At 53.2% G+C, this 25,464-nt stretch overlaps 1 protein-coding gene and 1 long non-coding RNA gene across 3 annotated transcripts in view; one reads left to right on the top strand and one right to left on the bottom strand.

The window, feature by feature from the left end:
- The window catches only part of LOC116951843 (phospholipid-transporting ATPase ABCA1), a 65,492-nt gene that overhangs the window by 18,847 nt on the left and 21,181 nt on the right, over positions 1-25,464 (top strand). For both annotated transcript variants that reach the window (XM_076073982.1, XM_076073983.1), the window contains 21 exons: positions 305-515; positions 1,580-1,719; positions 2,330-2,446; positions 2,960-3,130; positions 4,586-4,788; positions 5,589-5,753; positions 6,286-6,508; positions 7,014-7,235; positions 7,896-8,100; positions 9,455-9,568; positions 11,513-11,693; positions 12,313-12,444; positions 12,747-12,886; positions 13,893-14,030; positions 14,641-14,858; positions 15,840-15,909; positions 16,598-16,800; positions 17,268-17,316; positions 18,184-18,312; positions 22,912-23,054; positions 24,356-24,480. In XM_076073982.1, coding sequence (XP_075930097.1) covers positions 305-515; positions 1,580-1,719; positions 2,330-2,446; positions 2,960-3,130; positions 4,586-4,788; positions 5,589-5,753; positions 6,286-6,508; positions 7,014-7,235; positions 7,896-8,100; positions 9,455-9,568; positions 11,513-11,693; positions 12,313-12,444; positions 12,747-12,886; positions 13,893-14,030; positions 14,641-14,858; positions 15,840-15,909; positions 16,598-16,800; positions 17,268-17,316; positions 18,184-18,312; positions 22,912-23,054; positions 24,356-24,480 — 3,299 coding nt within the window. The remainder of the gene's footprint in view (positions 1-304; positions 516-1,579; positions 1,720-2,329; positions 2,447-2,959; positions 3,131-4,585; positions 4,789-5,588; positions 5,754-6,285; positions 6,509-7,013; positions 7,236-7,895; positions 8,101-9,454; positions 9,569-11,512; positions 11,694-12,312; positions 12,445-12,746; positions 12,887-13,892; positions 14,031-14,640; positions 14,859-15,839; positions 15,910-16,597; positions 16,801-17,267; positions 17,317-18,183; positions 18,313-22,911; positions 23,055-24,355; positions 24,481-25,464) is intronic.
- LOC142930892 (uncharacterized) lies at positions 16,794-23,028 on the bottom strand. Its single transcript, XR_012946868.1, has 3 exons — positions 22,922-23,028; positions 18,096-18,290; positions 16,794-17,292 (listed from the first exon to the last, which is right to left on the bottom strand). It is a non-coding gene; the product is annotated as an uncharacterized LOC142930892 (long non-coding RNA).

The following is a 25,464-nucleotide window of genomic DNA, read 5'->3' as shown; positions in this document are numbered from 1 at the left end:
AAGTCCGCATTAATCACACGTACTTGTGGTGAACACGCAAAAAAACTCTGAGAATGTATGGCATTGTCTTTGAAACTGATTTGACCTACACCAGAGACAGCAGCCTTCTTTATGGCCTAGTCTATCCACCAGTGTCAGACCAGAGAACGCCAAAAGGCGGACAGTAAAAGAGACAATGCACGTATCACAGCATGTATAGCTCAGGGTGCCAGCATCAATCCTGCTTCCGACAATATTGATACTGGCAAAAAGGTCCTGTGATACATGCATGGGTTTTGTTTTGTGTTTTTAATGCCCGAAACAGGTGATGGGTCTTGGCAGTTTGAAGACGGTCATGGCCGGACTGGGCGGCTCTACTGGCTTCTCACTGTCACAGCTGCTGTGCGGCAGCAGTGGGGGGCTAAGCTTCCTGGACAACTTGGGGTCCTCAAACACCTCCAGCTCGGGAACACCCGGAGCAACGACCGCCACAACCACCAAGAGCCAGAACTCGAGTTCCACAGCCGGCGCCGGCAGTACGAACGTTGCAGTAACTTCGTAATGCACACGTTCACTCGCCGGCAGTCACCGTGCTGTCACTCTTCCATCGCTACTGTCACGGTTCTTGCTGTTCTCGTGAGCTTCACTCATCGACTACTCCACCCATGCTGAGGACTCGGTCTTCTAGACAGGCTGTTACATGCCATCCACGCTGCGTTCAACCACCACTGCCACCGCCACCCTGCAGGTCACGACGCTTCCCTTACCCCTTCTTTTGTCTTCCCTCGCAGTGCCCAACTTTGGAATTATCTCCAACTGTTGCTTTCCCCAAGTTAAAAATAAATAAATTTCAAGTCTTATCTACATAATTACAACTTTAACATTTAATAGTGCTGATTAATGTATCGTGGATAGACCTAGTTTAGGCTTAGTTTAGGCCTAATAACCACTACAGGTCTGACCTATAGAACCACTCGGAGAGCTTGAACCCCAACGTGCTAAGAAGCTCTACCGCAGTGGTACGAATGCGTTGGGCGTAGCGTAAGGCAAGTTGGGACGTCAACTGAACACAAGCCTCAATAATCCCCTGCGAAACCCGGTCTCCTAAAGTAGCCCCACTTCCTGTTCCTCGGTCCCTTGGTGTTCACGACTATTGGCACACATCTGCTCCTGCCCTTCCTGCCTTCAAGCTGTGCTGTGCTGCTCTGTACTACTCCTCTCTTCTACTCTGGGGCTGTTCCCCCCGTGAGCTCCCTTAACCCTTTCCCGTTTCTGAGATGACTGCAAGTGGCAGGGTGTGGGCGTCCCGTTCGCCGTCGAATCTCGGAAACGAGCAAGTGGCTCGGCGTTCATTTTATTTGGAGACGCATAACACCGCTGCTTTTAAAGGCATTGTATGCACCGCAAAGAACCGAAGCAACATGACCGCCGCACTCTACGATAGCTGGCGCCAAACTGTGCCACATGCCCTCCCGCATGGCTTTGTGCGAACCTCGGTACCGATATTATTTTATTTCCAGAATCGGAAGAAGAAAAACGATTATGTAGACGTATGTCATGGGAAGGGGAAAGGGTTATGGTCGCGGTTTGTCTTCCACAGACTCGTTGTGCACAAACCTCATTAGCATGGCCGGGTCTTCGGCGACCACCAACATGCTGTGGAAGATGTTCAAGCCCTTCCTGCTCGGCAAGATCCCCTACACGCCGGACACCCCCGCCGTGCGTGCCATCCTCCAGCAGGTAGGCATCGTGGTGGCGAGGATGTTAACTCCCTCGCCTGGTATACAGGTTGTCGTGAGTTCGATCCCGACCCTGACACCTTTTGTATATTTGGAGTTGCGTGTTTTCTCTCTCTATCCGTAATCGTGTGGATTTTTCTCCCGGGTCCTCCAGTTTTTCCTCCCACATTTAGAATCAACGTGTGTTTTAGAGTATGTGGCTAATCTACACCTCCACATGATGATAATCCACTTTGTTGAGCTATTATTTGTGGTCACGTCACTTCTGAAAAAGAGCTGTATAGCTCAGTGGGCCTTAGCTGTTAAATAAAAATTGTTTAGTTTTAGGTAGACACCCCAGATGAGGTGGTGGCTTTTATTTTTATTTCATATATTTTTTTCGTCTTAATTTTTTTGAACGTTCTAAAATGTGTACACAGAATTTTTTATAGTTTTTTTGTTTAAGGGCCCCAATACCAGATTTATTATTTCGTACATTTTCTAACATTCGAGACACCGGCTGCCGCCTCGGCATGTGTCCTTGGTTGAGTCTCCCAAACATTGGGCAGCTTCGATTGGTCTAGGTTGTTGGATTTGATCTGCTTTGATCGATCGGTTGGGGCCTCTTGCAGGCGAACACGACGTTCGAGGCTCTTGCCATGCTGGGGAGAATGGGCGTCGCCTGGGACACGGTGTCGCCTGCCCTCTTCAACTTCTTCACCAACAGCTCCGAGATGCAACTGCTTCGGGTAACTCGGCTTCATTCGCAAGATTCTCACGGCCGTCCCCGGCCAACTCTCCGATGTGTTATTCGGCCCATGCCGCGTCTTGTTTGGCATGACGTTCTTGAAAAGAATGCCTGCTGCACACCATAACACCATACTATGCTCACACCGACAAAAATACAAAGGTCCCCCCGACAGCCTGAACAGACTGTTGGGGCAAGTGCCGTTAGTGAGCACCTAATGGAGGCAGTCACGGCACAGAAAGGGGTGGATGGCCAGCACCACGCCCGGTCGCCTTTGTCTCCCCAAGTGGCGATATTCACACACCACAACAGGTACTCAATTTGAGGCTGAGTCGACCTAGGGGAGATCCATGACCGCTTCAGATAATCGTCACTGGTGTTGTTGGCTGTTAGCGGGAATCGAGCTTGGGTTGCCGGGTTTCTAGCGCAAGCGCGCTAACCGCTACACTAACGCTCCGCTCCCCACACGCTCGCACTCACGCGCTCGTACTCGAACAACGTTTGTCCACCGCAGGGTGCCCTTGCCTCGCCGATGCTGGCCAGCATGCTGGACCCCGTACTGAGCGGCTCCGGCTTCACGGCCGCCGGCCTCTCCGCTTTCTTATCGGGCCGCAACGGGACGACGTGGAGGAGCCTCATGGGCAGCGTGGGCAGCGTCCTGCACACGGTGTCCGGCTACGTGCAGGTGCCCACCGCTACGGCCGCCACGGCCACCACCGTGCCCACTGCGATAACAGACGCACGTTTAAAGGCATTTGGCCGCTATACATTTCCACACGTTTACAGGCCAGGTGGCGAGTCATCTCATATCTACAGGGGCAGCTGCCAATGGGGGTGCCCTTTCATTATTTAGATTTATTTGGCTGCTTTAAATTTACACGCGATAAGCCACTTCGTTGAATTATAATAATTTGTGATAGCCAGGTCGCTTCTGAAAAAAGAGCTACATACAGTAGCTCACTGGGCCTTACCTGGTAAAATAAAAACATAGTGTAGTTTGAAATCGTTTTAGATCAGAATATTTATTTATACTGCAGGAAGAATCCGATGAGCTGTGAAGCTCTTTGTCACAGATGCACCATTACGTCGCCGGTCAGCGTGGCTTGGTGAAGGAGGTGGGAGACCGGGACCAGCTCGGACATCGCTCATGTAGGGGCACGGGGTAAAAAAGTTCAAACAACAATCGATATGAAAAGCATGATAGGAGTGCAAAGTGTAGGGAAGGTAAGCAAATAACTTCAAAATAATGAAAATAAACTCTTTTTTTATTTTACCAGGTAAGGCCCACTCAGCTATCAGCTTCTTTTTCAGAAGCGACCTGGCTATAACAAACGATAGCTCAACGAAGTGGCTTATCATGTTCACATTTATAGCAGCCAAATACTTTAAATAATGAAAGGGCAGCTCAGTGGCAGCTGCCCCTGTGGGTACGCGATGACTCGCCACCTGGCCGCAAACGGGCATTAGTCTATCGACGGAAGATCTTAACGCCTGTTTTACTGCCGGAAAGGGTAAAACCTATTCCTTTTTGTGCCTTAGTCCGCCACCAGTAAAGGGTGACGATTTCTACGTGTCATCCCAGTGGAGTAACCCTTGCATAGTAAGCGTTTAAGGATTTGCATTCATGGGGCGCTTTCATTTCATCTCAATCATTGCAACCATGCCAGGTCGCTTGCAAGCCACGCGCCAGTCTGTTAGGGCTGGCCCAAGGCAATCCGGACCGCCGGTGCCCCGTGCACACATCGTGATTGATGAGCAGCGGAGTGTGGTCGATATGCAAGGCAGTACTGATCTGAGTCCAAGGACTACTGCCACCATGGTGTACGTAACAAGCCGACTGGACAGGGGGCAGTTGATGAGCTGAGAGCGACAATTATCATTGTTATCATTCAAGTCTGTCTTGAAAACTCGCCTCTCTAAACTGGCCTTCACCCCCCACCCCACCCCCACTAGTTCTGGCCATTCACCCTGCAGGTTCTGTTTATTTGCTGCTTTCCATAACACGGTGGCGCATTGGTGGGATCTGCGGACGAAATGCGAGACTTCACGGATGTAAATTGTTCTTGTTATAATTGAAACGCGTTTTGCCGCCGCTGTTGTTGTCGCCGCTTGCCGACCGCCACCGCCGGGCTGCGCTCAGTGTCTGGAGCTGAACAAGTTTGAGGGCCACGCGAACGAGGGCAGCCTCGTGAACCGCTCGCTGGAGCTGCTGGCCAGCAGCCAGCTGTGGGCCGCTCTCGTTTTCCCCGAGCTGGGCCCCACCGACCCCGTGCCACGCCACCTCAAGTACAAAATCCGCATGGACATCGACTCGGTGGAGGTCACCAACAAGGTCAAAGACAGGTGCTGTCCCCCTCTCCCATCCCCTCCACATTCCCTCCCGTCCCGTCCCCTACTATCCCCTACCATCCCCTCCCCTACTATCCCCTGACAATGGCAATCATGATGAGGGTGACGACGACGTCGACAATGGCGGCGACGATGATCGTGACGATGACAATGGCGGCGACGATGATCATGACGATGACAACGGCGGCGACGATGGTCGTGACGATGACAACGGCGGCGACGGTGATCATGACGATGACAATGGCGGCGACGATGATCGTGACGATGACAATGGCGGCGACGATGATCGTGACGATGACAATGGCGGCGACGATGATCGTGACGATGACAACGGCGGCGACGATGATCGTGACGATGACAATGGCGGCGACGATGATCGTGACGATGACAACGGCGGCGACGATGATCGTGACGATGACAATGGCGGCGACGATGATCATGACGATGACAATGGCGGCGACGATGATCGTGACGATGACAATGGCGGCGACGATGATCATGACGATGACAATGGCGGCGACGATGATCATGACGATGACAATGGCGGCGACGATGATCATGACGATGACAATGGCGGCGACGATGATCATGACGATCACATTGCGGCGACGATGACAATGGCGGCGACGATGATCGTGACGATGACAATGGCGGCGACGATGACAATGGCGGCGACGATGATCGTGACGATGACAATGGCGGCGACGATGATCATGACGATCACATTGCGGCGACGATGACAATGGCGGCGACGATGATCGTGACGATGACAATGGCGGCGATGTCGTGTGCAGGGTGTACAGCCCGGGACCGCGCAACGAGTCGCGCTACCTCAAGTTCGGCTTCGCCTTCGTGCAGGACATGGTGGAGCGGGCAGCGGCGCGCCTCTTCGCCGGCGGGCAGCCTGCCACCGGCATCTTCCTGCAGCAGATGCCCTACCCCTGCTACGTGCAGGACTCGTGCGTGTGCCCTCGCGCCTTGCCCAACACCCTCGATCACTGTCGCTCGCTCGCCCGTTCGTCCGTTCATTCGTTCGCCTGCCGATTTGTTCTTTTTATTTTGTCACTCGCTCGTTCATTGTTCGTTCGTTCACCTGCTCGTTTGTTCATTTGCACGCTCATTCATTCACCTGCGATGCATTCGTTAATTCACCTGCCGATTCGTTTATTCGTTCACCCGCTCATTTGTTAATTTTCACACTCAATTGGTCGGTCCTTCACCTGCTGATCCATTCGCATTGCAACTCCCTGGCGCCACCAACAAGCTAAAACCAGGCCTACCCCAACTCCTACCACTACCTCTTTCACCACCACAACCCACTGCCACTATCATCTTATGTACAATTTTACGATTAGCTGTGGAGCACCTCCTTGGAATAAGGCACTACATAAGGCGCTGCTATAAAAAATAAGGCAAGATATGATTGCGTGGCTTGACCTTGTCCCCTGTCGACCCCCTCATCGCCCTTCCCCTGGCCCATCGCCATGGCAGGTTCCTGCAGATGATGACGAGCTCGCTGCCGCTCTTCATGACGCTTGCGTGGATCTACTCCGTGGCCATGATCCTCAAGGGCGTGGTGCACGAAAAGGAGGCGCGGCTCAAGGAGACGATGCGCATGATGGGCCTCACCAACGGGCTGCACTGGCTCGGCTGGTTCATCTCCTGCTTCGTTCCGTTTATCGTCAGCGCCATCTGCCTCATCCTCATCCTCAAGGCATGCTGGCCCGCGCGGGATGTCCGGGCCGGTGGGGGGGGGGGGGGGGAGGTTTTTTACCCTTTCCCATTTCGATGACGTACGTCATCAGTTTGTCCTCTGATCCCATTCCGATAACTTAGACGATGACGCACACGTACTCCTGGCCCAGGGCTGCAGTAATCGTGGAGATGAGGAGCGCAGCACACGCTCGTTTAAGGAGGAAAACCACCTTGATGTTGGCCCCGCCCACTACTCGACAAGCTCCGCCCACTACCCGCCAAGCCCCGACCACTAATCGACAAAACCCCCTCCCAGGAGCATGAGGCCAGAAATTTTATAAAGGATGGAGGAGGCGGTGGGGGGGGGACACCAGGAGACAGACAGTCTTACTGAGAGGACTCAGGGACGCATGGCAGATTTAACCACCGCCACACGATTTAGCTTTGGGCCCGTAAAAATGTCCGACCTTCACACCGATCTCACGTCCGCGTCTTCCCCTCCGCTCCCGACCCTCCGCCGCCAGTTTGGGAACGTGTTCCCCAACAGCAACTTCCTCATCCTGCTCCTGTACTTCCTGGCATTCACCGTGGCGACCATCATGCAGTGCTTCCTGGTCAGCACGTTCTTCGCGCGAGCGAACCTGGCGGCGGCCTGTGGGGGCATCCTCTACTTCCTGCTCTACCTCCCCTATGTGCTGTGCAACGTCTGGCAAGACCGCCTCACCTTCCCCATGAAGATACTCGCCGTGAGTCGCCCCTTCCCTCCCCTCCCCCTCCTCCTCCTCGTCCGCACGGGTGGTCTTGGCGAGTGGTCGATTTTCGCCTAAACACATCCATTGCGTTATGTAACTTCACGGTCGTGTACATTTTCGCCCCTTGCTGGGCTGTCATGCGATGCGCTTTTAAATCTTGATTGAAAACTCATTTATTTTAGAACTGCTTTTTGTGTTTTAGTTTGTTGTCAATTCCTCCGCACCTCCGATTTAGCACGGCCGCCTGCATATGGTGTGAAAGAAGCTCAACATACGTACACAACAATAATATTTCTCACCATCTGTCAGAGCGCTGCCAGATTAAGGCTTTCCTCCACACACCACGACGGTATATTTAACCATCCTTTTATCACAATCATCAAAATATTTATTGATACTGGAGGAATCCGATGAGCTAAAAAGCTCTTTTTCACAGATGCACCATTACGTCGCCGGTCAGCGTGGCTTGGTGAAGGAGCTGGGAGACCGGGACCAGCTCGGACATCGCTCACCACCGCTATTTTTTGCCGTGGCCGGGAACGGTCGAAATCAAAGTCATTTACCGTCATCTATATGACGCGTGCCTGTGCCACTCCCAACCCCCCCCCCCCTCCACCCCATCCCCTCGTCGCCGGCATCTCCGCTTCCTACCAGAGCCTCTTGTCCACGGTGTCGTTCGGCTTCGGCTCCGAGTACATCTCCCAGTACGAGCAGCTCGGCGTGGGCTCGCAGCCCAGCAACCTGCGCGTCAGCCCCGTGGACGGAGACCGCTACTCGCTCGTCACCTCCATCATCATGATGTTCTTCGACGCGCTCCTCTACGGCGTGCTCACGTGGTACATCGAGAACGTCTTCCCAGGTAGGCGCCCGAGAACGGAACGCCGGGTCTGGCTCGCCACGTCTTTGCCCAGCCGCACGAAGCCGAAGGCGGGGAGAGCAAAAGGTCTGGGTGTGGGCAGGAGGCAGAGGGATACTCGGCCGACCTCTCGCACAGATGAACAAGCTTCGGTGTACGTTGTGCGTCTGCTATTGGGGACTGTTGAAAACCGGCCAAAATTGACCGAAGCGTTGCCCAAAGCTTGGAGAGACGAGCAAAGCAAAGAGAACACGAAGTCCGACACCTCCGATTGACACGGTCGGCTACGTATGGCGTGAAAGAAGTTCAACATACATATAATGCACATGTACGTGACGTTTTCAATGATTGTGACATTTGTGATTATTGTGACGTTTGTGACGACTGTGACGACTGTGACGATTGTGACGACTGTGACGATCGTGACGACTGTGACGACTGTGACGACTGTGACGATTGTGACGACTGTGACGACTGTGACGACTGTGACGATCGTGACGATTGTGACGACTGTGACGACTGTGACGATTGTGACGATCGTGACGACTGTGACGACTGTGACGACTGTGACGATTGTGACGACTGTGACGACTGTGACGACTGTGACGATCGTGACGACTGTGACGATTGTGACGACTGTGACGACTGTGACGACTGTGACGACTGTGACGACTGTGACGATTGTGTCGACTGTGACGATTGTGACGATTGTGACGACTGTGACGATTGTGACGACTGTGACGACTGTGACGACTGTGACGACTGTGACGACTGTGACGATTGTGACGATTGTGACGACTGTGACGATTGTGACGATTGTGACGACTGTGACGACTGTGACGACTGTGACGATCGTGACGACTGTGACGATTGTGACGACTGTGACGACTGTGACGACTGTGACGATTGTGACGACTGTGACGATTGTGACGACTGTGACGACTGTGACGACTGTGACGATTGTGTCGACTGTGACGATTGTGACGATTGTGACGATTGTGACGATTGTGACGACTGTGACGACTGTGACGACTGTGACGATCGTGACGATTGTGACGACTGTGACGATTGTGACGATTGTGACGACTGTGACGACTGTGACGACTGTGACGATTGTGACGATTGTGACGATTGTGACGACTGTGACGATTGTGACGACTGTGACGACTGTGACGATTGTGACGACTGTGACGATTGTGACGACTGTGACGACTGTGACGACTGTGACGACTGTGACGATTGTGACGACTGTGACGATTGTGACGACTGTGACGACTGTGACGACTGTGACGATTGTGACGATTGTGACGATTGTGACGTGTCTCCCCCCCCACCACCACCACCGTGCACGCCCCAGGCCAGTACGGTGTGCCACGGCGCTGGTACTTCCTCTTCACGAGGTCGTACTGGTGCGGGGCTTCATCGTCCGACGGTCAGACGCTGCCGCACTCCTACAAGCCCCCGAGCTCCAGTAGGTCACACCGACACCCCCCGCCGTTATCGTCACCATCGCTTTTGTGTATTTTATATATATATATTTCCAATGTTTTTTTTTTTTTTCCCCCCACCCACAAATTTTTCCCGAAATTTGTGTTTCTTTATTTCGCTATCGGCATCTTTTCATTGGACGTGAAATCCATTTTGAGTCTCGAACGGAGCAGTGCGGTATATTTTGGCCGTCTACGGTGAAAAGAAAAGCCAGCCTGTTAAAACGTTGAAAGATAATGTCTCCAGTAAGTGAAAACATCGATATGTTTCGATTTAAAGCTCTCGTGACTGCAGGGATTAATTTTCTTGTAGACTGTAGCCTGGTTCTTAATCGGGAGTGAGTGTACTAGCAGTCTATAATGTAGACTGTAGCCTGGTTCATATTCTTGGTTCTTTCGGTAAAGTCACGTAGAAGGGGAAACAATAACATAATAAAATAAAAATATTAAACAATTAAATTATCTCGACGTTTCGACTGCAACACAAGCAATCATCATCAGGTGTGAAAACCACAGCAAGAAAATGTATTGTTTTATATATTTTTATAATTTTATTGTTTCTCTTCTACGTGGCTTTACCGAAAGAACCAAGAATGTCGATATGTTTCTTACTTTTAAGTGGTTCAGAGTGCTGAACTGGCACGGATGAGATCCCGATTTCAGCCAGCCATCAATGACTGCGCTCGCCACAAACGAACCACAACACCTCGCTGATCTGGTCCAGGAGCATAAACCATCATCACGTGAACTCCCCCGGTCATCCTCGCAGCCAACGACTTTTGTTTAGCGATTGAACAAAGACGGTCACCGCATCGCGCGCTTTCAGATGCGCTTCTGCCACCATTTGGAATGCTCTTCCATCCGATATTAGGAAACAACTGGAGCTATGCACTTTTAAATCTCGATTGGAAACTAGTTTCTTATCGAACTGCTTTTTGTGTTTAGTTTGTTATCCTTCCCCCGCACCTCCCATTAGCACAACATGCATACATTGACTGCACGCAAAAAAAGGCAACACTTAAAAATCGGCTCTGGACTTAATGCGGCTAAATTCCAGCTTCGGAGGATTAAATAATTAACAGGATCTCAGCGGTAGCTCTGTGATGTCCGCTTCCAATGTGCCGTTCTTTAACACACAATAGCCGCGCTGCTGTGCGTGCGATCCGAAAAAAAAATTTCGTGCCGGGATGCCAATCGCGAAATCGGTAGGAAGTTTGAGAAGAATGACTTAAAACAGGTTCCTTGTTTATTGACCCATTAGATCGCTTACAGATCACTTGATTGAATAATTTATCGCTTGATTTGAACTGAACGATGCGGACGATCATTGCCCCGCTTACTCCATCGCCGCGTTCAGAATCGGAATATTTGTTTACACCAGAGGAGGAATCCGATGAGCTATAAAGCTCTTTTTCACAGATGTCCAGTAGGGACACGGCGTCAGAACGTTTACAACATGATCGGAGTGCAAAGTATAGGAAAGGTAAGCAAATTTACAAAAAAAATGTTTTTACCAGCTCAGGCCCACTGAGCAACCTGGCCACCAATTATAGCTCAATGAAAGTGGCTTATCCTCATGTGGACATTTATAGCAGCCAAATAATCAAAATATATATTTTTTAAAGATACGTAAAGTGTTTTTTTTTATTGAGGAATGCAAACAAGTTCGGTACAACGCGCCGGAGATTTCTGCGGGAAAGGTGGGGGGCAGAAAAACCGCGAGGGGGGAAAGGGGGAGCGACCCAGCGCTCGAGCGAGTCGAGGAGTGGGGAGAACGACAGCCGCCGTGTGCCCCCCACTTACGGGGGGCGGTGGTTGGTGGGGAAACGGTAGCCAACATTCTCGAGGTAGATCGGGTGTAGGGATGGCGGGGGTGACAAGAATCTAAATGATCTCAAGCGTTCTCTTGGCCGCTCGGACCGCTCAAGGCGACAAGGAGATCCTGGAGGAGGAGCCGGGCAAGCTGCCCGTGGGCGTCTCCATCCAGGGCCTGGTGAAGGTCTACGACGAGGGCAAGAAGCTCGCCGTCGACGGCCTGAGCCTCAACTTCTACCAGGGCCAGATCACCTCCTTCCTGGGACACAACGGGGCCGGCAAGACCACCACCATGTACGTCACGCCGGCCTGGCGCCGGCCACCGTGCCACGCCGCACCACCTACCACCACCCGACCCCACGGCGCCGTGGCCTCTTCGGCGCGGACGATGAGGGCGGCCGGATTTGGTCCGTCTCTTGCCGTGACGTTGGTAGCAAACGATATTGATACATATACTGGCAGTCCACGTATCTTTTTGGATGTGACATTTCCACCCTTCTCTCCATCCCTTCCTCTCTCCTTCCAGCCGGCCAGCCAGTGAGCAAAACTTTTTTCGAATTTAGGGGTACACTGCGTGGGTGGGTGGAGGAGTGGGAGTGGTGGTGAGAGGGGGGGTTGGAGGGGGGAGTGGGATGGCGGGGGGGGGGCGTGACGTGAATGTGTTCATGGGGCACTTAAAATAAAAAATGTCAGATTTTCAGACTTTTCCTGTTGTTTGTGTCCTCAAAGCCACCCATGTACCACGTTTCAGCTTTCTACCTTGTCGGGAAGTACCCCGGAGGTTTTTGAGACATACGTACACAGATTCAGGTATTTATTTATATAGATACTACAATATGATGCACTAATAGAATTTGAATACGCTCTTACGTTTCTTCCTAACCCCTTCTGTACCCCCACCTCGCCCGGACAGGTCCATCCTGACGGGGCTGTTCCCTCCCACGTCCGGCACGGCGTACATGTGCGGAAAGGACATCCGCACCGACATGGACTCGATCCGCAAGAGCCTTGGAATGTGTCCGCAGCACAACGTCCTGTTTGAGAAGTACGTGGGGCAGCCCTGTCCCCCCCATCCCACCGTACCGCTGTCCCACCATCCCACATTCTGTACTCAATACCCTGTACCTCATAGCCGACACCCTGTACCCCACACCCTGTCCCCCACATCCCACCGTACCGCTGTCCCACCATCCCACATTCAGTACTCAATACCCTGTACCTCATAGCCGACACCCTGTACCCCACAACCTGTACCCCACATCCCACACCCTGTACCCCACACCCCGTACCCTATTCCACATACCCTGACGATGCCCACCGCCATCCTTCACCGCCGTGTTGACGCAGCCTCACGGTGGAGGAGCACATTTGGTTCTACGCGCGCATGAAGGGCTGCTCGGAGGAGCAGGTGAAGCAGGAGATGCCGCAAATGATCCTGGACGTGGGACTTCCGCACAAGAAGAACGAGCTCTCCAAGAACCTCTCCGGTACGCGTGCCCGCCCGTGCCCGCTCCTGCCCGCCCGTGCCAGCCCGTGTCTGCCCGTGTCGGCCCGTGCGTGCCCATGCCAACCAATGCCCGTGCCTGCCCATGCATACCCACCCGCATCCACGTGCCCGCCCCGGGTCGTCGACTTTGCAAAAAATATATAAAGTTGATTAATTTGCTCGCGGTAAAAATGTAATTGTTGTTGAATGCAGTTCGGTACGGTGTTGGCCGTTGAGACTACAAATGAGATTATTATTTTTTTTTAACGAGACTGATATGGTACAGTTGAGTGGCACAATAGAAATGAGGCAGATTAAAATGGACGGAATCAAGGCTATAATGAGGGATCATTGTTTTTGTTGGTCGTCATGATTGAGGTTTTGGGGATAGTGATGATAGTGTTGGTGATTATGGTGATAATGACAGTGACACTGGTATTGACAATGACCCCCCAACTTAGCCTTTATCAGACTTTGGTCGCGAAAGCCTACATTTTAACGTCGTGATTTATTATTTATTTTTCTGCCTACGTGACTTTACCGAAAGAACCAAGGAGTATACTTTATCAGACTGTTGGGGCAAGTGTTAGCGGGCACCTGTGCAGACTGGCACGACGCACGAGGGGGTGGGTGGCCAGCACCACGCCTGGCCGCCTTTGTCTCCCCAGTGCCGATGTTTACACATCGCATCAGGCGTTAATTGAAGGCTGAGTGTGTCCTAGAGGAGGACCAGGACCGGTTCAGATAATGGTCACTGGCGTTGGTGGCCATGAGTGGGAATCGAACTCGCGCACACAAAAAGACAAAGATCCCCCCTGTAGACTTAACACGCTGTTGGGGCAAGTGCTATTAGCAAGTAGCCAAGCACTCATTTGCGGCCGAGTCGACCTCAAAATTACGCGCGCTCACACGTGCGTGCCTGTGCGTGCGTGTGCGTGCATGTGCGTGCGTGCGTGTGCGTGCCTGTGCGTGCCTGTGCGTGTGCGTGCCTGTGCGTGCGAGTGCAGGCGGCATGCAGAGGAAGCTCTCCGTCGCCATCGCGTTCGTGGGCGGCTCGCAGATCGTCATCCTGGACGAGCCCACGGCCGGCGTCGACCCCTACGCCCGCCGCGGCATCTGGAACCTCCTGCTCAAGTACCGGCACGGTACGGCGCTCCCGCTGCACCCACACCACGGACAAAGATCCCCCCTATAGCCTTGAACGGGCCGTTGGGGGGGGGGCGAGTACCGTTAGCGAGCAGCGCCTATGAAGGCTGGCACGTGCGGCACACGAGGGGGTTTTGGGTGGCCAGCACCACGCCCGGCCGCCTTTGGTTCCCGAGTCCTCATCAAGGCTGAGTCAACCGACGTGGAGCCCAGGGCCGGGAATCCAACTCAGGTCGCCGAGTTTGCCACCGCTCCCGACGCACGCGCACCGTGTCCCCCGCGCGTCCCTCCCAACTGCCGCTCGCCCCACGTCTCTCTTGCCGCTGATTTAAAAGTGGCTTTTAAAACGGTGCCGGCAACGAGAATGTCTCCATGCCCCAGTATCTGCCACACGACTGTCCGCTGCTTCGCCACCCCGTTGTCCCGTGTCCCCTCCGTGTCTCCCCCGTGGTCCCCCCATCCCCCCCCCCCACACCCCGTGTCTCTCTCCCTCTCTCATGTCTCCCATTGTCCTCTTTCCCCTCACCGTGCCCCTTGCCCACCGTGCCCCCTTCGGTGTGTCCCGCGTCTCCACCCCATGCCCCCCCCTCCCCCGCGCCCCCCACGCAGGCCGCACCATCATCCTGTCCACGCACCACATGGACGAGGCGGACCTCCTGGGCGACCGCGTGGCCATCATCTCCCACGGCCGCCTGCGCTGCTGCGGTTCGTCGCTCTTCCTGAAGAACGCCTTCGGCGCCGGCTACTACCTCACCATGGTGAAGAGCGAGCCGGGGTCGCGCCGACCTTCCACGGGAGCCGCCCATCTCTACCAAAACCTCGATCAGGTCCGTCCCCTGTGGTTACGTTGTAGCGGCGGCGGCGGCGGCGGCGGCGGTGATAACGATGGTGGGTTCGACCCCGACCCTTACGCCCGCTGTATATTTGGAGTTTGCGGTGTCTCTTTCTCTCTCCCAGCGGTCGCGTGGATTTTTCTCCCGGGTCCACCAGGTTTTTCCCTTCCGCGGTTTAGAATCGACGTCACGCGTTTGGGGTGTTTGGCTGCTGCTGTCCATTTCCACGTGATAAGCCACTTAGTTGAGCTGTCATTTGTGGCCAGCTCGGTGGGCCTTACCTGGTACAATAAAAATAGTTGGTTGAAATTAGTGGTGTTGGTTTTAGCGGCAGTTAAGATGTTGACATCCATAATAGAGGTTTTTTTTTTGGGGTTGGATCTCGTAAATATATAAATGTGTCGTTAAAACCCGCGACCACCCGACACAGCCAATTAGTAAGGGTTGTCACGTAAACAGAACATGACAGTTCGTCGCAAATTGGCACGTTCTGTTTACGTAACAACCCTTACTAGTTGGCTGTGTCGGCTGGTGGCGGGTTTTAACGACACAACATTTATATATTTACGTGATCTAACCCCAGAAAAAAACTCTCTTATGGATGATATTGGTCGCGAAAGCCGTGTTAAAGATGTTGACAGTGACGGTAGTGATCGTTGCTGTGGCAGAGATAATCCCAGCGGCTGTCAGTGGTCGTAGTGCTAACTTTTGAGTTATTTGAGCCCAAGCCCTGCGGCCTCCTATATATATTAAAATGTTTTCGGGCTATTAATGAGTGTTTGCACGTATGGGGTTAAGTGTGGGAAGAGTTCGGCAATGTTTTTGTCACCACCAGGTGCGTTTTTAGGCGAGAGAAACGCTGAATGAGGACAAAGGAGAGCAGGGTGGGGAAAACGGTTCTCGATGGGATCGGAGTTTGGCATTCCCCCAGACGAGTTGTGTTATCGGAGTTTGCCGTTTGTGTTTACACCCTAGACGGACGGTCAGTCGCTGAGCTCGGACGAAGGACTGGGCAGCGAGTCGGGCAGCCATGGAGACATTGCCGGTAAGCGCTAATGGGGAGAGCATTTATTGCTGATGAATGCGATGATGGTGATGATGATCGTGATGGTGGTGATTGTTACGAACATGCTTATTACAGCGGGGACAGTGACTGAAGATGGTGATAATCGTAACGACGATGATGATGATGATGACAATGGTGATTATGAAATATGATGATAACGATTAGAAATGTCGTGATGGCGATGATGATGACATTGACGATAATAATAATAATCATGATGGTGGCAACAATTATGATGATAACAGTGATGATGAAGATGATCGTGATGATGATGATGCTGATGCTGGCGACATTGGTGACAAAAGTGATGATGAACCTGATGAAAGTAATGATCATTACACTCATCAAGTTGGCAAATCGTGCTCACCTCTGATTAGCACGGTTGGCTACATACGGTGTGAAAGAAGTTCAACATACGTACATACACGATGTTCACAGCAATGATGACGGCTATACGACAGCGATGGCAATGATCGTGATGATGTCGACAATGGCAATGATGACAACGATGACAAAAACAATGACGACGATGATGACCATGACGATGATCGTGACGATGGCGGTGATGACGACGATGATCTCGACGATTGGCGACAATGACGATGAACAAAGCGAGGAAGGCGATGACGGTGATGATGACGACGACGACATGCCGCGTGGTGTGCAGACGTGAGCGCGGTGACGCAGCTGCTGCAGCAGCACGTGCCCGACGCCCGGCTCGTGGAGAACTTTGGACAGGAGCTGACCTACGTGCTGCCCTACCACGGCGCCAAGGACGGCGCCTTCGCGCTGCTCTTCAAGGAGCTCGACGAGAAGCTGGCGGAGCTCGGCGTCTCGAGCTACGGCGTCTCGGACACCACCCTCGAGGAAGTGCGGCACCCAACGCACGCACGGACGCGTACAGACGCGCGCACGTGCAGACACACACACACACAGCGGTTAGCGCGCTCTGCTTTGAACACGGCGAACTGAGTTCGATTCCCGCTCACGGCCAACACCAGCGAAGATTATCTGAATCGATCCTGGGCCTCCCCTAGGTCGACTCGGCCTCAAATCAGTGCCTGATGTGATATGTGAACATCGCCACCAGGAAAACAAAGGCGGCCGGGAGTGGTGCTGGCCGCTCACCCCCTCGTGTGCCGTGCCGACCTTCATAGGTGCTGCTGCTCGCTAACAGCACTTGCCCCTACAGCCTGTTGTGACTATACGGGGGATCTTTGTCTTTGTTTTTCCACTGCCAGTGCAAAGCTGAGCCTGACCCAGACGGAGGTGGAGTTTTGGGGTAGCTCTGTTGCGAAATCACAACAACAAACCTTGCATCTGTTTTGTTCCATCAGATCTTCCTGAAAGTTGCTGAAGAGACTGGAGTAGACACAGAAATTATAGGTGAGGCATTGGACGGTTGTTATAAACTGTTTTATTATAATTGTTTAAGTTTACAGCCCTTTGTCAATCCACTGCTGGGTGGAGGCCTTTCCACGCCGTGCCGGTCGTGCGGCTTGTTTGACCATACTTCTCCACCCTGGTCGGTGGAGGGGGTGGGGTTGGTGAAAGGCGTGCCCAGGAAATGGGCCGGTTCAGATGTCAGTTGCCGCTGATTTTAGCCACAGTCAAGAAGCGGACTCAAGTTGCCAGTTTTATAGTACAGCTTAAGCCACTGCAATGCTGTTCCCCTCCCACCTCATTTTAATACGCTACAGCCATCCTGAGCGGTACAATATAATTGATAGATGTACTGTATTGTGAACGGAGCAATCAATTAATCAACAAATCCTCGTACTTAAACATCTGCTGCTGAGCTGTTTCACACATTAGGTGCGATCTTCATCTAGAGTTACGCACCTTAGAGGCCACGGTCATCTATGCCCATTAAATATTGTGCACCTTATGAAACTGCATTATTATTCTTCAGTTCGTACCCCGTGCACCGACTCCCATTGCAACGGTATTGCTAGCCAATCGCAGGCAGCCACGAGTATCATCATGTGACCATGTAGGCGCACGCTCCAGTCATGTGACTGCGGGAGGCCAATCGAACTGAGCCTGTGACATCACTTCGCTGCCCCCGCCCCCCTTAACTGAATATCAGTGAATGTGACGCACGTGTTGGATCAGAAAGTAAATACGAATTCAAAGATACGTCTCGATAAAAGGAGTTCTCGAACCTCTTGCTTTCCTTGTCGCTCGAACGGATCGCCAACATTGTGTTGCGGAGCGAGCGGCTCACTCGGTTTGTCCTCCCCTGGCGCACAGAGCCGGTGGTGGTGCCGCCGCCGAAGGAGGTGCCGCGAACGCCCGAGGATTCCAACTGGGAACGTCGCTCCCTGCGCAGGAAGTCGAGCGGCCGGGCGGAACGAGCTCTGAAAAAGACTCCGGAAGGAGGTTCGTTTTTTTCTCTCCGCTCGGCACCCCCCGGGCGCCCCCCCCCCCCCCCCCGGTTTTTTAAACGACGCCAACGCGCCGTAGCTCTCTCTCGTTGTCGGCAGATCGTAATGATAGTGATGATTTCAGCTTTGTAAGACGCTCACACATGTAGGATGGACAACAACGGGAAGATTTTAAGTGTGTTGTTCGGAAAAATGGACGGAACCGCAAAGACAGCAAGACCTAACGGAGTATGGCTTGATGATGACACAAGAGACTGGTGCCAGAAAGACGTGCGCACTACTTGAGCATGTTGGCACAAGACAGAGGAAAGTGGAAACAAATGACGAAATGTGAAGTGAACACCTACAGGCTATCTGCCCATGGATCGTGATGATGATGAACACGCTCACCCTCGAGGAGAGAGGGCAACTCGGAGGCGCGAGGAACCACACGGGATTAGCAGGAAGGCGGCCGGGCAGTGAGATGGCACCAAATTCTCCCCGATCCAAGCTCTGCAGTCCTCTAGATATTAAGATGTTATCGGCCAATGAACAAGTGTTTTACATGTGGGACACAACTGGAGCGCCCGGGTAAAACCCACACGTGCGAGGGGGCAACACTGTATCCCATACAGGTAGAGTCCACATTTTATTTGTATCGAGCTTCTAGCGAGTCAGGGTTACGGCTCCTCCTCCTCCTAGATGTTCATGGGCAGAGGTACCTTCTCAACATCTGTGCGGTGATCCACGAACCATCACTGCTGCCTCCGCACGGTGCTGGGAGAGTAAATCAATAGGATAACCATTGTTGTTGACTTCCCCCCCCCCACAAAGTGGTATAATATTTTATTGACCCCGGAGAGATGATGGGCTGAGTCAACCCAATTGCGGTAATTAATCATTTCCCATTCTGATGACGCACACGAACGTGTGCATTATTAACGCTATATATTAGTTGCACCGATTAGAAGAATGTTGTACAAAGAACTTTCAAGCCATGATCTATAATCACACACTGTAAGTGGAGAAGAAAGTAAAAATATAGTACAGTAGAAATACTAACTAACTTTACTAACTTTTTACATTACCAGGTAAGATGCACTGAGCGATGTAGCTCTTTTTCAGAAGTGACCAGGCCGAAAATGATAGCTCACCGAAGTGGCTTATCATGTGGAAATTGATATCAGCCAAATACTCTAAACGCACGTTGATTCTAAATGTGGAGGGAAAATCCAGAGGACCCAGAGAAAAATCCACGCGACCACGGGGAGAGAGAGACACGCAAACTCCAAATATACAGCAGCAGCAGGCGTCACGGTCGGGATCGAACTCACGACCTCCTGCATACCTGGCGAGGTAGTTAACATCTCCTAGCCACCGTGATGATGATGAGAGAGAGACACACAAACTCCAAATATACAGCAGCAGGCGTTAGGGTCTGGATCGAACTCACGACCTCCTGCATACCAGGCGAGGTAGTTAACATCTCCAAGCCACCGTGATGATGATGAGAGAGAGACACGCAAAATCCAAATATACAGCAGCAGGCCTGAAGGTCTGGATCGAACCCACGACCTCCTGTAGACCAGGCGAGGTAGTTAACATCTCCTAGCCACCGTGGCACCCCAGACAAAATGCAGACAGGAGGTTATGGAAATCTGACATCGTGTTCTTCATCATGTGATAATTGATGTCGTATTGTAACAAAAAATGTACCTCACGGTTTCCCCTCTTAATAACGTCCGCCGCCATTATCGCCGCCGCCATTTTACCCACGGTGGGCGCGTTACCGCCCGTGCAGAGAAGAAACCGGCGTTTCGTACAAGAGGTACCCACGGAAATCTATGTAGCCATGCTTCCGTCTCGTGGTCCCGTGTCCTGGTGTCCCGCTTGGCGATGTTTGATTGTACGTCGTGTCGTCGTCAGCCGTGATCTATCGGCTGCTGGATGTAGGCCTCTGAGAGCTTGATTGTTGCACATGCCCCTCACACACACACACACACACTTGCAGACTCATAAATCAGATGCCGTGTGGGTAATTGATGAACAGGGTGGCTACGTGTCTTTTAGGGGATGGGGGTGGTTGGGTGTGTGTGGGGCTTGTGGGGTGGGTGCTGACGATGCGTATGTCAGGGCAATCCGTCATCACCACGTGAAGGCTAAATTCGATTCTGGCTTCAACACAAACTGGACCGCAGCGCACCTCCTAATTTATGCTACATTTTATTATGTGCTTTCGTGACTGCAGGAATTACTCTCTGGTTTTTTTGCTTTATATAGTTTCCAAATTTTTGCTAAACCCTGTTTGATTTAGTGTGCTCCTCCGTCTCTCTCTGTGTCCCCTGGTGTGTCTGTGTTAATTCCCTCTACTTAGGGTCCGTATATATATATCTGCGGTTATGTGTTTCCTCTCGCTCTTAAATTTAGCTCTTCTGTACCTGATGATGATTGCTTGTGTTGCAATCGAAACGTCGTATGCTATTATATAATTTTATTTTTTTTATTATTTCTACGTGACTTTACCGAAAAAAACAAAGAGTTATGCTACATTCCCAAGCGCCTGTTTTTCCGGGCCGTTCCTGGAGTGTTCACGATGATGGTACGGTGGTGGTACGATGGTGGTACGCGATAAAACGGCCCCGATCCTGGGATCCACGGTGGGCTTGGCCGTTTTGAAGTTGACCAAAAAAATTCGACAAAATTATTCCGTTAACATTCCACGTGCCCTCCTCCACCGTTGGCCGCGCGACGCCAACGACTGTTTCCGCAAAGGGAGCTACCGCGGCATGGACGCAGCTCGCAGGCTGCCGTGGGAATCCGGCCTAGGAACCCAGCGTCGTCACTCAAACCCTTGGCCCTGCTCTCAACCCAACCCATCCCACTCTCTATGGCCGATTGCATCAAACTCCGTCACCCTTTGCCGTTCCGATGACGTGCACGTACACGTACGTCATCGGAACGGAACCGGATGAAAAACTAAAATAAAATGACTTTATCGTTACCGAGGCTTCCACAGTTTTGGCGCCATCTATCGTAGAGTGCGGTCACGTCACTACGGCTCTCTGCGGTGAGTACAACGGCGCTATGCCTCCTCTAAATAAAATGAACGCTGAGCCGCTCGCACGTTCCGAGATCCCGCGGTGGACGGGACACCCACTCCCTGCGTCTCGGAAACGGAAAAAGGGCTTAGTGGGAATGTCCCCGAATGTATCCCCCTTTTTTATTCGGACGGACAACTACGGGGAATTCGAACTCGCGTGGTCTTTTCACGGGACCGATCGCAGGTCGCATGATGGGAGACGCGATGCCACGTCGGAATTAACGCTTTGAAGCCTTGAAAAATCGCGGCGGCCGCCTTTATTTTTAATTTGCTTTTATGCCGCCGTGGGTCCCCGTCGCATGTGAATGTGCAGCTGTGCGTCGCGTGAGTATAGCCCAGCAGGTTCACATCGATGATATCATCTTGCTCGATTTAAGACCGGAAGCCGGTGGATTGCTTCACTATTCCGGCAAATCACCCGATGATGCCGGTTGTAATTACGAGCGAAACGTCACGGTGCTCAAATTGTAAACGTTGTGGATTTACCCTCCAACACACCGGTGGGCTGAAGTAGTAAACTATTTGGCGCGTCGTGCTTGCGTGACAAATCCCTTACTCGCTGTGTCGGGTGGTGGGGGGTTACGACACATTTACGCTTACGCGATCTAACCCCCCCCCCCCCCCAAAACAAAAATTTGTTCGTCAATAATATTTGGTCGCGAAAGCCTGCTACGTGTTGAACTGAGGAGCCCTGTCGTGTCGCTTCACCGTGCGCTTGGTGTTGTGTTGTGTGTAATGTGCGCGTCGCGTTTGTCTCTCGGTTTGGGGGAATCTGCCAAGGGCCCCAGGTTTAGTTTCCGGCCTCTGAAACGGAAGGGACGAAAATGGGCTTCCAATCTGGCGTCCTTGGACGCGCGTACGTGTTGGTGTAAAAAAATAGTAATCAATTATGTTAATAATTAGTCGCTCCACTGCTGGATGGAGGCCTCCGCCACACCTTACGGGGCAGTTTGAGCCTCCTCCTTCACCTGCCCCCACACCTCCGATGAGCACGATTGCCTAAGAAGTGCAACATGCATGCGTATACACGTCACGGTCAGTGATGTGGGTCAGTGGCAGGGTAAGGGATCGAATCTGATTTTAACCGGGTGGCCCTCAGTCCAGGGGTGGAGTGACAAACGACGGCCCCGGTGTGTTGGAATGACGTCGTGTTTGGCACGGCGTGCGTGTGTGCGTGTGTGCGCGTGTGCGCGTGTGTGCGCGTGTGTGCGCGCGTGTGCGCGTGTGTGCGCGTGTGTGTGTGTGTGCGTGTGTGTGCGTGTGTGTGCGCGTGCGTGTGCGCGCGTGTGCGTGTGTGTGCGCGTGTGTGTGCGCGTGTGTGTGCGTGTGTGTGTGCGCGTGTGTGTGTGCGTGTGTGTGCGCGTGCGTGTGCGCGTGTGTGTGTGTGCGTGTGTGTGCGCGTGCGTGTGCGCGCGTGTGCGTGTGTGTGTGCGTGTGTGTGCGTGTGTGTGTGCGTGTGTGTGCGCGTGTGTGTGTGCGTGTGTGTGTGCGTGTGTGTGATCCTCCCGCGTGCAGTGAAACCCACCGGTGACGCCGTGGACAACGGACGGGGATCCTGCCAGATCACGGGACAGGCGTTCCTGCGGCAGCAGTTCCGAGCGCTCTTCATCAAACGCTTTCACTTCGCCAGGCGCAGCCGCAAGGGCTTCGTGGCTCAGGTCGGGTTTAACAAACAAACAAAAAACCGCTCTCTCATCACCTCTGTCCGTCCGTGTTTTTGTCTGCCTGTCTGTCTGTCTGTAACGCAAGGTCACGACAACACTGTAAAGATTACCCCCCCCCCCCTGCCCGCTCGGCGTGAGCGGAAACTTTTGGTGTCAAGTTGCGTCGCCGTTAGGGATTTGCCTCCTCCTCCGCCCCCACCCTCCCCGATCTTTAAAAAAAACCCGGGCTACATTCGTTAAAAGGGTCGCCCAGAGACCCGAACCGGATCGAAGAAGAGGATCGATCCCCGCCTCGGCGCCCTCGCAGCCGAGAGGCGTCTCCTCCCGTGGCGTTTGTCCGACCCGCCATTGCCTCGTCAGGGACTCCGGCCTCCTGCGCCGTTGTCGTCGTCGCTGCTGATAAAAAATTCGCCGGGTGCAAATGCGCGTTGGAGAGCGTCGCGCTAGAATCCGTGCGTGCGCGTGAATTTTTTTTTATTCCTCTTCGTCCCCTCTGTCTCAAACCGGCATGGAACATTTTTAAAACCCAGACAGAATAAACATTTTCAGGAAATGTTGCAGTACACTGGGGGACATTTTATAATCCTAACTCATTGGCGGTCTTGTCAGAAGTGATGGGCTCAGCGGAGTGTACTGCGCTACGAACCCGGCGACCCGAGTTCGATTCCCGCTCACGGCTAACACCAGTGACGAACCGGTCCTGGTCCTCCCCTAGGTCGACACAGCCTCAAATGAGTACCTGGTGTTGTGTGTAAACATCGCCACTAGGGAGACAAAGGCGGCCGGGCTTAGTGTTGGCCACCCAACCCCTCGTGTGCCGTGCCGGCCTTCATTGGTGCTCGCTAAAGGCACTTGCCTGTTAACGGCTATATGGAGGATCTTTGTTGTGCCAGTCATCTCAATCAAACCATGGCACCTGCGTCTATTCCGTATCCTGGCACAAGCGCCATGGTGACGTCTCCGCCACTTAGTGGTGAATGGCGGTTATTGTGGTGTGTGTATGCATGTGGGAAGCAGTAGTGCAGCAGTGAGCGCCCTGCGCTGTGAACCCAGCGACCCGAGTTCGATATTCGCTCACAGTCGTGGGTCTCCCCTAGGTCTACTCGGCCTCAAAATGAGTGTGTAGACATTGCCAGGGGAGATGAAAGCGGCCGGGCAGGCGTGGTTGCTGGCCACCCACCCCCTCGTGTGCCGTGCCGGCCTTCATAGGCACCGCTGCTGCTGCACTCGAACAGCGCTCGCCCCAACAGTCCGTGAAGGCTGCGTAACGTCCTTTGCCCCCCTCGTGTCTGCAGATCGTTTTGCCGGCGGCTTTCGTGTGCCTCGCGCTCATCTTCAGCAGCGTCGTGCCTCCGTTCGCGGAGTACCCCAGCCTGGAGCTGCACCAGTGGCTCTACGGAACGCAGTTCACCTTCGTCAGGTGAGGCGGCCTCCATGTGGCCCTCGCGTCCGCACTCCCCGTGCGCCTCGAGGTCGGGGCGGGGGGGGGAAGAGGGGCGGCAGTGGCCACCACTGACGCTGAAATCATCCCTTGCTTTGAGTCGCAGGTTCTTGTATGTGTAGTGAGTTCCGGAGACACTTTGTAGAGGCGACGCGTTTATTTTAATGCACAACAGCCACAGACCTTCGTATACAGACTAGGGACTCTGCCTACGTCTAGCGTGCCTGACACCGGCCACGCTCTCAGGTCCTCCGGCTACGGATTACCTAGGGGAGGTTATCCTGACCCGACCCAACCAAGGTGCGGGTCTAGACCACTGGCTTCCCCGGGCCTGGCCCTTACCAGGACGTCAGGCCGGGAGTCCCAGGGTCTCGCCGCTGGCCCGCACAGAGCCCCGGCCCTTACAAGGACAGCGGGGCTAGGGGGTCCAGGGTCCTAAGCTGGCTGGTCTTCTGGCTTCTGCCTTCGACTGGCCCCGAACCTCTGGAGAGGTCCGCTTATATACACCTTCCCTACTGAGGGGCGGGGCTGCGTGGGATCCTGGAACACCCCGCAGCCCCTCCCGTGGGGAGGGGCAGTGGGGGATCCCAGAAGACCCCACAGCCTCTCCTGCCTTTGGGCTGGGCAATGCAGCAACTCTCCTGCCGGTACGAGGTACCGCCCTTGATGGGCCCTGTCGTCCACTGCAGGCAAGTGTGGCCCATCTCCGGCGCTACATACGTATGGGTGTTGAACTTCTTTCGCGCCGTACGTGGCCAACCGTGCTAATTGAAGGTACGGGGGGATTGACAACAAACTAAACACAAAAAGCAGTTCTAAAGAAATGAGTTTTCAATCGAGGTGTAAAAGTGCATCGCTCCAGGTGGCTTCTTAATATCGGAAGGAAGAGCGTTCCAGACGGAATTGAATCGGAATAAAAGCTAATGACGTGCACGAACTTGTGATCGTACGTCATCGGAATGG

This window comes from Petromyzon marinus, chromosome 44 (genome assembly GCF_048934315.1).
Source record: "Petromyzon marinus isolate PM22_M1 ecotype Great Lakes invasive population chromosome 44, UKy_Petmar_22M1.pri1.0, whole genome shotgun sequence".
Classification (NCBI taxonomy): Eukaryota; Metazoa; Chordata; class Hyperoartia; order Petromyzontiformes; family Petromyzontidae; genus Petromyzon; species Petromyzon marinus.
This window is presented reverse-complemented; position numbering and strand designations above follow the sequence as displayed.